The sequence below is a fragment of the Saccoglossus kowalevskii genome, chromosome 19 (assembly GCF_978046115.1).
Source record: "Saccoglossus kowalevskii chromosome 19, keSacKowa6.1, whole genome shotgun sequence".
Taxonomy (NCBI): Eukaryota; Metazoa; Hemichordata; class Enteropneusta; family Harrimaniidae; genus Saccoglossus; species Saccoglossus kowalevskii.
Window position 1 is genome coordinate 390278 of NC_140659.1, and position 13048 is coordinate 403325.

Genomic DNA, 13048 nt, shown 5'->3' on the forward strand with positions numbered 1-13048 from the left:
CAGTCACCAAACATGAACCACATATTCAATATTACGTATCACGTGACACCTTTTACCCCTAGAACGCGTCTAAAACACGCATATATTATTTTGTTGCATTGTAAGTTACTGTGACCAATTTATATTTACTACAAGTTCGGTCTTTTCATTCACATTTCCAGTTAAATCGTTAAAAACCACGACTTCCATATGATATTAAACAAACCGTCATAGCCATGTGTAAGAGGGAGATGAAAGAAAAGAGGGTTATATTTCTGGGGGGTCAACTCTACCTGCAGCACAACAACTATTTAATTTGTTAAGTTTTTCTTTTTTGGAATATCAATCTGTAATGTTGTTATTTAAAAAGATTACCCCCCCCTGCAAAATCCACTTGTCGCCAATCACAGGTTATTGTTACAATTTTACAACGCGCGGAAGCGAGACGTGGGTTCGTAAATGACGCGCAAAACTCTGGGGTCAGTAAGACTGGCCCAATCGAGACATACTAGTATAATCTTTGTGGTCCGAAATTACCATATAAAACAACAAAATTGCCAAGACTGAGTTCCAGCCAAAACGCGTCTATTAGACGTCGCGCCACGCATGTGCGAGATATGTGTCGGGAATAGACAGACACAATGTCTGTTACCACGTTACGTAACATGTAAGGTTATTTACATTGCTTGATTGCTTTCCGGACCAACTACGGGTTGGACCAACTATTGTTTTAGTGTCCATTAGCGGCACCCTTTCAAGTTTACAGTAATGACTTTGACATCTGTTTTTATTGTATTTAAGTGTGTAGTATCTGAAATAAAGTGAGTTGTTCACTAGCCTCAGAAGCGTAAATATCGTCTTCTATAGCTGCTTTAAAAGCATCGTGAAACGTGGTCCATTTCAGAAAATCACCACTGAATGTCGGCAGTTGGAGTTTTGGCAGGTTACCTTGCGACTTGAAGATTCTGACGATGATGAATAAACTGACGGAGGGATTCTTGTTCTCTTCACATGAAGAATGAACTGAGTGACACTATTGTTGACATCAATGTTGTAGTCATCAAATTCTTCAAACAGCTTAGCGTACATAGTTTGGTCTGGTGTGTTTTGAAGAATTATTTCATCTAACTCTTGGATCTTTGGCAGACGCTGTTCAATGTTGTTGATAGTTGATTGCAGATTATCTAGATGTGATTGTTGTGGTTGTTCGATTTCCATCAGTTGTTCGGCTTTCTTCAGCAGTTTGGTAACTTATGTTCGATGACAGCCTCGTTTTTTGGTAGCATCTTGTACCGCTTCTCTGTTAACGGTTGGCACGGCTTCGTTATCAGGCATGATGAGTGGTTAAGTAGTTATTAGGTTTTAGTGCTATAACGTTTACAGTTGCAGATCCTGGTCTCGGCACCAGAAATGTGGGTGATAGTAGAGGTGTCAGTCAAGACGATATTTACGCTTCTGAGGCTAGTGAACAACTCACTTTATTTCAGATAATATGGCACAGATCAACAAGTACAAACGGAGACGTTTCCAAGCTTTCATTAGGTAATTTTAGGTGACTGGAAGGTATGGAAGGAGTCATCGGCGGTAATTAGTGCAAGTCGCGCCCAGGTTAAACCTCATACATATGATTTCCATTAGAATAGCGCATTGCAACGACCACCATCCTTTAAGCAGACAATCTGTGTTAGGCCAGACTTATTATCCCTTGTTTCGCGAACCCGCCGAATGAAAAGGAGCCGAAAATGAAATAAAAATAAAATTTTATTTCAGTGTAATTTCTCGCGCCCGCCGACTTGTGAGTGCAAAAAAATTGCTAAAAAAAATATTTTTATCTTCATTTTTTTCCCCGCCCGCCACCTAACAAATACAAGTTGCATTTTCATGGGAGTATCATGATCAAAGTACCGATGTCTCGCGCAGATCTATACTTTATGCGAGTTGGTTGACAGTGATTATCGGGTATCGACCTCTCTGCGTGCTGCTTGAGACTACGAGGCGAATATGGCGGCGGCAAGGTTTGTGCCCTGTATACAAACTATGCAACAACAAATGTCAAGAGATTTTGACGATGATTCTCGTCTACTCATTTATGCCGTCGATCTTAGAAAAGTATTTATATCAACCACCATATGCGGCTTCATTGTGTATCATATGGCATCCCGGGTATGGCATCAGCGAGTTTTTTGGACGATTTGTCTCATGTTGGACCACAGGCGCTCGGAACGTTTCTTGGCTAATAAAAAACGACCTAAAGTGGGATCGGCATAGTTAGTCAGTCGCCGGTAAATTTCCCTACTACTCATATAAAATATTTTATGAGTAGTAGGGGAATTTACCGGCGACTGACTAATTATGCCGATCCCACTTTAGGTCATTTTATATTATCCAGGAAACGTTCCGAGCGCCTGTGGTTGGACACGTCTTTTTGAGGGAGGATACGATGGCCGCGATGTGGAAGTGACCAATAGTTTTGAAATGGCGGTAAGTTTGTTAATGGCTTCTATTTATAAGCATTAATTTTCTACGGATTATTATGAGTCTTTAATAAAAATTCACGAAAAAAAGACGGGAGAAAAACAATAGATAAGTACCATGTCCTGTCGCGGAAACAATAATGCCTACAAGAGTGGAATAAAAAATTCACACCTTGGCTGGTTTAACACCTTGACGGAAACGGACCATAAGTTCACTACCTACTAAATGATGTATTAAAATTGTCACTAGTTTGATATGGGAATATCATGGCGAGTAATGACACTTGCTCTCACTGGTAGGTAAGCTCTTCCAGCTGTGAAAAGTGAACCATCATCTCTGGATCGTAACCTTACCGAATGAAGACGCTGTGTTTCATCGTCAAAGCTGGATTGATCTTCTTTGGTATTGCGAGAACTTACTGTATGATACAAAATTGGCAAATCTGGACTTGATTTCTTACAAAACTTTCTGTAATAAAAAAAATTGTTTTGAGTGAATACAAAATTCAAATAATGTAGGTATGACCCTGTCGCATATGACTTGTTTACCACTTCCGTGTCACTGAGAATGTTCTAGAACCGTACTGTACTCTTTATGTGTAAATGAATCCCCAAGCTTCCTCTTAACCATACTGAAAAAGCACTCAATGTCATCAGTTGTACCAGCTCGAGGATGCTCAGCCTGAAAGTTGTCACTACATATTTGTCTTCTTCGAAACTCCTGTGATTCATCATTTATTACAATCGCAATTAAAGACTCCCTCGATAATCCTTTAACACCCTTCAAAGGCCTGAAAAATAACAAAAATTATAAATTTTGTATTGAGATGTGAGAACCGATTACTATAAAGATGAGAAAAAAAAATATCTCTGTTTCTCGTTTCTGCGCGCATCATTTTGAACTATGCGCCTCGGACGTTTTTTTTTACTTCTAATGCATTCCAAAATGCGCTTGTGCTCGCACTTGTCACAAATTTCCCCTATTTTAGCTCAGTATTTAAAAAAAAAATCGTCTTGCCGCCTCATTTTAAAATTTCCATGAAACGAGAAATAGAGAATTTTTTTTCCTGGCCTAACATTAACTGTATAGTTTTGTCCATATACATTGTACTGAATATATGCAACTGTAAGATGACTAACCTGTTCACATCATCACATCAATAGTGGCAAAGTCATACACTTCTTTGTGCCATGGCATCATATCCTCAAGTATATAGTTTAACATTCTATAATTGCTTTTCTGTCGTTGTAGCTGAGACAAGCCTCTTCCATCACTCGCTTCATGCCATTCGGTTATCGTTTTAACATATCGTGCAGTTTCTTCAAACCCTTTCTCAGCCAAAAAGTTGGCAACAGCAAATGATAATAATTTCTCGGCATCTTCAACAGACTGCTTTCTCAAGCCTTTAAATGCAGCATAAGACAATCCAGTGTGGGGATCTTCCAGAGCATCTTTGAAACCCTGTAAATTAATATCATCTGGTCCACCTGCCCTTGTATGTTAAGCTATGCGTTTGAGAATATGGTTGTGATCTTCTCTATTGTGAAAGAAGTCCTGCGTATTCTCATCAAACTCTGGTATGTAGGCATGGGTATGGAAACTGTGCTCCACTGTACTGTGAGCTGCTACCAAATCTTTGTACTCGTATTGTGCAATTATTGATTTCAACATATTGGTCTGACTTTCTGGTGTATTTGCTCTCCAGGGATATGGAGAATAACCCTCTTGTGGGAACTGGTTTTGACAGATATGTTGTAGTACATGTACGTCTTTCGGTTCCCATCCCCTGTTCAGCAGTTCATCAATTTGTTGTATTGTAGTTTGTGGCACAGCAGGATTTGGTCTTGCAACTACATGTATACCCTCATTGTTAACTGTAAATAAGGAATGGAATTAGTGTAAGTATGAAACAAAATGACTTAAATTGCATTGTTGGTCTATTACTTGCGACAATGTTACTTGAAATACATACCTTCTTCAGTGATATGCATTTCTAATAAACTCTGCCTGCAATCTGGACACCTTATCCTTGGCAATCATCAACAATTTAAAGATTGAGGTTGATTTACCAGTGAGTCCATTGTATCGACAACTGTTGAATTCTCCATCAGTTACACTACCTATTGAAAAAGAATAAAACTACTGTTATTTTTTATTCATTAAAAATTAGCTTAGGCTAAAATACATTCTGGTATTAATCCTACAGCTGTCATAAATCTGGGTAACACAATTTTTATTTAGCTGAAAATTTGGTTAAAATTGCAACTAATTCATAATATCACATTATTATATGTTATTTAAATTGTTTACAATCTTCCTTGATCAATCTAAAACATAGTTCCAGGAAATGAGATGAAAAAAAAAATGTTCAACATACCAATTGGTTTTAACCCAACTTCTACCATAGCTTTTTTAACATCATTCATAAGACGCTGGTATGTCTTGTCAGTCAACGAGTCATACAGTATGTATCTTACAGGTATTGCATATGGTTTTGTTTTACGTTGGTTGTTCATCCGCTATCATGAAAACCAATACATGAGAGGCTGCTTTCTGCTTCTTCTTATATAAATTGCGGAGGTAGTTGAACATCTCCGAGAGTTCCTCATGGAAAGCCATTGCAATATTTGGGCCATGTTTTCACTGATGCGCAACAAATAACCTTCAGTGACCACAATGTAGTTGTCACACATCTAGCTAAGGACTTTATACTCATGTACTTCCCATGACAGTTTCATCAATGTACTCTCTGGTGTTCTGGGGTCTGCCTGTTTTTTATTAAACAATTCACATGCTTTCTTCTCTTCTGCTTTGAGAAAGACTTTGTCTTCTTTTAGTTCTTCTAGCTATGTTTTGTATTTTGTACGGTAATTAGCAGCTTTGGCAAGGGAGTTTACCCTGTTTCGTCTTTCAACACAGTCTTGATACATAGCTTCCAACTTGCCATCAGAATGGTCAACATCACCATGCCAAAGCTGCTTCTTTGACTCCTGTAAAACGGCGTGAAGATCTGTTCTATCTGCCTTAATCCACATGCGTCTTCCTGGTGTGGATTGTTGTAGCTGTTGTAAACTGATATCTGTTAGCAAGAATATAAAGAAAAATATATTTTTCCAGGGGTATTGCCTATACTGATACATGGAATACGATAATTAATGTTCACATAAAAAAAAAATGTTACAAGTTTATGAAGATATAAAAACACAAGTAAGACTACATATTTGTCAGTGATTTCTACAATTCACTGACTGGATCTTTGGTAGATATACTTGTATAAGGTTATATCTTTGACAACCAGCAATAAAATCTCACCTGTAAAGAGGTGTCAGCTTTGTAATCACTCTTTTCAGCTATAATTTCCAGTCTTTGAATGCTGATTGACGGTATATTAACCCTTGCCTAGATAAATTAAAAACGGAATTATAAGCACACCACAATTAAACAAACCAGATGCTTACATTCAACTTGCAGTGAATGAATATGATTTAAAAAAACACAAAATACTTACATTTAATGGATGTCTGTCTTCAACTGCTATTCCACTCCAACAGGGTCCCCTATATAACTGTACAAATCTCTCTCCTAAATTGGCATGCATAGCCTCCAACCACTGCTGATATATCTCTGGGCATTTCCACTGAAATATTAAAATAGTAAGCATATTAATAGTGTTTTTTGCTCAGGACAAAAATAGACTTAGTATTCAGTATTATCTTATGAACACTTCAAACTATTAACTTTCTGCAATGTAAGCATGTCACAAGATATACATAATTACCTCAGTCGCAGAAGCACAGTTGAAAAGTCTGATCACATAGCTCAGCATTGGAAATGGCATCCTATCCAAAGGCATTCTTGGTGACCCATCATTTCTCTTTAATACAATTGCTTTCACTAGTTCATGTGGTATGTTATTTTATTTATTGCACTGGATTGTTTTCATGGCATCCACAGATAGTTGAATGTTATTAGTAGGACGATTTATGATGTGGTGGTTATTTAATACTGTGATAAAACTGTGCTCTGTAAGTGCAACAAGGTTAGTTTTGTCAGTTAATGAAATAAGTGATGTAAGTACTGATAACTGGTCAGCTGCATTCATAGATGAAAATAAGTCATGCATCACTGATGACTTATCAGCACAGGACTGCATATTAAGTACATCAGGGCTTGTTAGTAGTTTTAATGGTGGAATGTCTTTATTTCTTATTCTTAGATATGGTGGTGTTGTTGATGGTGTAGATTCTGGATGTGATTGGTTGTTAGTCGCGTTGTTAATAATGTGGTTAGTGTTATGTATGGGAATGTCAATTTGGAATATGCCATTTGTCACTTCAGCATTTTCCAATGTCCTATACTTGGACTTGAGAGAATTTTCCCCATCAACAGTGTGATGTCGACAAGCATTACCTAAAACAGAAAAATCAAATTTAAATTGTTGAGATCTGTATCGGTACCTACAGTGTGGTTGGCACTACATACACATAGATTTCTTATATGCACTAGTACATAACTTGGCCAGTAGTAGATAGAGAAAAGCATAGAACTTCTACACATAACAGGAGCTCTCATTACAGTTCTTGCTCTGGCAAATTTTACTGTAATGTTTAGCCACTGTTGCTAACTGTTGATAAAGAATATTAGTTAACAACAAAGAATAAACAAACACAATTTCATTATTATAAACTTTAGTCAAAATTATTGTTCTACAATTTGTTAGTGACTTACCTGTTCTCCCACCAAATCCTACTTTATTCACAGAAACTGCAGCATCACACCAATATTTACTGCTCCCCTTCGTGTGTGAGACCATGCATAGACCTGATGTCACACTCGTCAACTTCACTGGCAGACTGTATGGGTGGCACCCGTGAGTGAAAAACACAAGTGGACTGTTTATGTTCAGAATTTCGGAATAAAGACACACACATTTGTTTACTTTGTTTAGGACTGTTCGGGTTTGAAATTAACTTCGGTGACAATATCACCGCTATCATTTGTTATGCTAGTTACCCGGATGCCCAAAATGGCAGCACCCGTACATAAACTCTCCTGGTTACTAGTGCATTTTTCCATTGTCAATAACAAAGTTAGGGCAGCCTTTACCCATTGATGTTGGCACAAATGTTGAACCAAGCAGGGCTGTGTGCCCCTGTTTGCCAACATAATAAATTTCATTGTGTTTTGTTTTGTTTTGTTTTTCTATTCGCAGCCGGGTTCAGTGGTGATATCGCTCTCAGTGAGGATGAGTTCGAACAGGAGAGAAATTATTATATTGAAAAATACCAGAAGAACCACTCGGAACATAAACACCGACACAGTAAAGGTAAAGCGTTGGCGTTGATGGTATGCTTGTCAGTCAATATTCTTGGCACACCAAAGGCATTCCTCCGTCTTTATAATGTTTATAAATGTCACTGGCAGTTGAATCGAACCAGCAATCAACGTTTCAAAATGCTCTAATGTATTATGGGATAATGTTGATTTCAAGAAGGCATCGACTGCCATTGAAATTTATAAAAATTTCTAAAGATGAAAGGAATACCTTTGTTGCACTGACAGTAAAAATGTTATAATCTTTCATTACTTTAAAATAACAACTAGACCAACACAACACATATAAACATGTGTGATAGTAAATCAAATGACTGCAGGAAACCTGCAAAGACTTATGGCTTTTATAATGACATTAAAAAATGTCCCAATATTATTCCATCAGGCCAATAAAAATCTCATTCCAGTTTGAATTGTTAAATTTGTATGTAATGTAATAGTCTTTATTGAAGTCCTATCCTAAAAATGGACATAGATCTAAGTACAATAAAGCATGGTTGTCATTCCATGTCAGAAACACGATACACTAGAAGATACACTAGTATAAAAAAACTAAACTAAACACAACTAAAACAACAAACTTGCCCGAAAGTGAGTTAGAAATGAAAATTAATTAAGTAAATGTTAGGATTACTTATTTAGATATCTGTGAGCATGGAGCTAAAAAAAGATTAGCTCCATGCTGTGAGGCAGCTGTTTTTTTTAATTTGCTTTCTCTTATGTTGAAACATTCGTATATATATTTTGCTAGACATTTTAGCATGACAGTATTCTTTGTGCCTTGTATGTTAATAAAGCTTGTATCAGTGTTGCCCTCAGAACACTGTCTAATTGTGTTGAGAAGGATTTGTCTTTCACGTTTGTATAACTGACATTTTAACAGAAAGTGCTCTTCATCTTCAATATCATTTGTATTGCATACAGGACAGCTTCTTTCCGTAATGTCAATTTTATGGTATCTGCCCATTTCAACCTAGAATGCATAAAAGGGGGTGTTTTTTCTAGATTCATCATTCATCATGAATCATTATTCTGTATTTCTTTATTTCAAGATTCTAAACGTGTTCACCACAGATCATCGAGGGCAGCAACTGCTTATCAAGAACGAAAATGGCCATTTGGTGTCATTCCATATGAAATTGATGGTAACTTTACAGGTAAATAGAAAGGGTGAATTCATCCATAATTTTACTTTAATGAAATTTAAATTCTGAGACATGAATGATGGTTTATAATTTCAAAAATGGCGGCAATTTTTTTTAACCAAATGCTGGCCGTCCTCAATCATTTCTCTACATGCTTTAACTGCTTTAACTCCCATGTTTTGTTTTGTTCTTTGGTTCAAAATGCCCAATTGGTTTATGTATGGATTTACACAATTATGTACGATATGAGAGTGATCTTATTGCTAGGAGGTGTCACTTTGATTGAACAAAACCTGGATAAGATGTCATTTGAAGTAAAACCATATTAATTGTAGTTTTTCTACGTCTTGTTTATAATTGATGTACCTGTCACTAATAACAAAATAGGGACTACCATATGTCATTGCCAATTACTTGTTTGTTTTTTATGGTAGACTTTATGTGTTATAATGCCATAATATTTTATTTCAGGCTTACAGCGGGCAATGTTTAAGCAAGCCATGAGACACTGGGAAAATTTTACATGTATAACATTTGTAGAAAGGCAAATAGACTTTCATACAGATTATATAATATTTACATACAAGTCATGTGGGTGAGTAATGGACTGGGTAATTACCTATTTGCTATCAGTCAGTGAATTAGTCATGGTGTCAGTGGAGTGTGTGGTATCACGAGTGGAACACTGGATAGATTCAAGGTGTCAGTGAAGTGTGCGATATCATGAGTGGAACACTAGATGGATTCAAGGTGTTGGTGGAGTGTCAAGCATAAAAAGTGGAAAACACTGCATGGATTCTATGTGTTAGTGAGTGTCAGGCATAAAAAGTGGAACATTGCATGGATTCTAGGTGTTAGTGGAGTGTCAGGCATAAAAAGTGGAACACTGCATTGATTCTTGGTGTTTGTGGAGTGTCAGGCATAACAAGTGGAAGTGGGACGGTCGATTCGTCCCAAATCACATTCGTCCCAAGTCGATTCGTCCCACAAGTTGATTCGTCCCACAAGTCGATTTGTCAGATTTTAAGGTTAGCCCACTACTAACTCGCCAAATAAGCACAAAAAATCCAAACAACGAACGAGTTATTAGTTAATATTAAATACAAATACACCTTACACGCAACGTGGAGTTATTAGTTATTATTAAATACAATTACACCGTACACGCAACGTGGAGTTATTAGTTAGCGTGTCAGTAACAGTTGGCATAGAAATTGACCCTGCTCAAGATTGTAATGCTGACCACAAATTAAAAAAAATGGACGAATGTGAATTGGGACAAATCGACTTGTGGGACGAATGTGAATTGGGACGAATCGACTTGTGGGACGAATGTCTTGGGACGAATTGACTGTGAATCCAAGTGGAACACTGCATGGATTCTAGGTGTCAGTGGAGTGTTGGGCATAAAAAGTGGAACACTGTATGGATTCTACGTGTTAGGGAGTGTCAGGCATAACAAGTGGAACACTGCATGGATTCTAGGTGTTAGGGAGTGTCAGGCTTGAGTGTCAGGAATGACCGCGCGCGAATACGTACACATGTTTAACGGATACAGTCCGGCAATATTACGAAATTTCTCAGTAGTGTAGTTGTTTATTGAGCTACGAATAGGTCAGCATGAAATGTGGAGATTGCAAGACCAGTAAGAACGTGCGTTTGTGTCAGGGAGATATGGAGTTGTGTAAGAAATGCAAAAATCAACGGTTCCCGAAACAAGACAAGATGTCCACCGCGTCCTTGGTAAGCGCATCTGCGGCCACGCCAATGAAAAGTGATTTGAACAAGTTATACCAGAGAATACCGTACTCTATCTGCTATTCACTGTGCCTTGCAAGATCTGAATGTAAAGTACGACAAAGTGGTTTCCATTGACAAGAAAATCAATGATCTGCAGGACACTATAAATTTTTTCAGCAGTTTCTTTGATGAGTATAAACAACGTATGTGCGACCTTGAGCGAGAGAATGCGCATCTGAATGATCGTCTAACCAATACGGAATCCTGTCTAAAGAATGCTCAGACCGAGATGAAAGATCTACAGCAATATACGAGACGTAATAATATTGAGATCAGTAGAATACCGGACTTACCAGATAAAGATACTGACGAGATCGCGTCTGCCATAGGTGTTGTTATCCAACCAGGTGATATAGATATTTCCCATCGTCTTTTCAACCAAGGCTCTTTCCATTGTTGTGAGGTTTACCCGTAGAAGTGTGCGCAATAAGATATATTCAGCTAAGAAAAAAGAGTAAGACACCCACTGATATCGGCATTGGTAATGCAACCAACCCAATTTATATAAATAAACACTTGTCACCTGCTAAGAAGCTGCTGTTCCACAAAGCAAATAAACGTCGCAAAGAACTATACTGGAAGTTTATTTGGACTTTTAATGGAAACATTTTTATTCGTAATGCCAGCCATTATTATCAACACGGAAAGTGACCTGCAACGTATTATATAATCTAGTTCGAGTTGACTCCTAGCATCCTGGTACCAATGTTACGCTGTTGATGGAGAACAGCCAATCGTTGATAAATTTTGTTTCTAAGTCGTATAATCCAGAGTCGTTTCAGGCTAATATTGCTAAAAATGATTTTACTATATTACATTGTAACATTAGGTCTATAGGCGCTCATTTTGATGAGTTCTTATCTTTTTTGACGTCGCTTGAATTTTGTTTTTCTATAGTATGTTTATCTGAAACCTGGTTGTCAGAAAGTTCGCCTGTGTCTGTTTTCCAAATTCCTTCCTATAATTTTCTATTTCAAAACTGCCATGAAAGTAAAGGTGGTGGAGTCAGCATTTATATTCACGAAAATATACCATTTACTACTATTAAATCAATGATCTGGATATTTATCATTGTGAATCTATTTTCATTGAAATTTGTCTGCAAGGTAAGAAATATGTAGTTGGATCAATTTACCGTAAGCCAGGTACTTCACTTAACGAGTTTTTAAATAATTTTGAAAAAAGTCTCAGTTTGTTGTCCCAAAAAAATAAGAAGTGTCTCTTTTTTGGTGATTTAAATATAGATTATTCAGTTAAACAATCTGAGTATGAAACCTTGCTTAGCTCGTATAATTTTGCTCAATGTATTTTATTACCTACTAGGGTAACTGAGACATCAAATTCTATTATTGATCATTTCATTACAAATATTAGTGATCTATTTTTCGAGACAGGTACAATTGAATGTGACCTTAGTGATCATTTTCCTATTATAGCTCGCATTAAGGATTTTTCACACAATTTCAAAAAACTGTCTACTTCGAGATTTTTAGACTTTTCAACTTACAGTGGACAATCTTTCAGTGTTGAAATGAGCTCTGTAGATTGGTCTCCAGTTTATGATGACACAGACCCTAACACTTCATTTATAAAATTTATGAATATTTTTAGCAGTATTTGTCTTAGGCATGTACCAATTAAAGAAAAAATGGCACACGGAAAACCATTGGGTAAGCCATGGTTGTCTAGTGTTATTCTGAAATCGGTAAAAACAAAACATAAACTTTATTCAAAAATGAGCAAATATCCAGGAAAAGAATATTTTAAAAGCAAATATAAACATTATCGCAATATGCTAACTACTGTCATCAGAAAGGCTAAAAAAATGTATTACTACAAGCGTTTTTTAGAAAACATGGGAAACATCGGCAAAACGTGGCAAATTATTAATGAAGTTGTGAATAAAAATTGTAACATTCTCAAACCCCTCGGGAAATTGAAAAGTCAATTAGAAGGAAATATTGGAAATTACGCCACTACAGACAAAGAAATAGCTAATGAATTTAATACTTTTTTCACAAAAATAGGGCCTAAACTTGCAGCACAAATAAATTCAAATGTAGACATTTCTTCCAATTCCAACTGGTACCGTAATTCCTTTTATTTTCATCATGTCGGCAAGCTTGACATTTTGAGTGAAATTCACAAATTAAATTTAAAGAAATCATGCGGCTATGATAATGTTCACCCAAGACTTGTGATTGATTCTTTCTTGTACATCTGTCGCCCACTTACCCATATCATAAATAACTCTTTTAAGCACAGAATACTCCCGAATTTTCTTAAAATTGCTAGAGTAACTCCTGTGTATAAAA

General features: G+C 36.7%; 1 protein-coding gene and 1 pseudogene across 1 annotated transcript in view; one reads left to right on the forward strand and one right to left on the reverse strand.

Annotated features, from left to right (window-relative positions):
- LOC102803168 (tolloid-like protein 1) overlaps positions 1 to 13048 on the forward strand; it is a 115124-nt gene that overhangs the window by 14977 nt on the left and 87099 nt on the right. The window contains exons 2-4 of the mRNA XM_085494043.1: positions 7667 to 7780; positions 8841 to 8945; positions 9405 to 9528. Coding sequence (XP_085350169.1) covers positions 7667 to 7780; positions 8841 to 8945; positions 9405 to 9528 — 343 coding nt within the window. The remainder of the gene's footprint in view (positions 1 to 7666; positions 7781 to 8840; positions 8946 to 9404; positions 9529 to 13048) is intronic.
- Positions 2700 to 3678, reverse strand: LOC144352893 (uncharacterized; annotated as a pseudogene).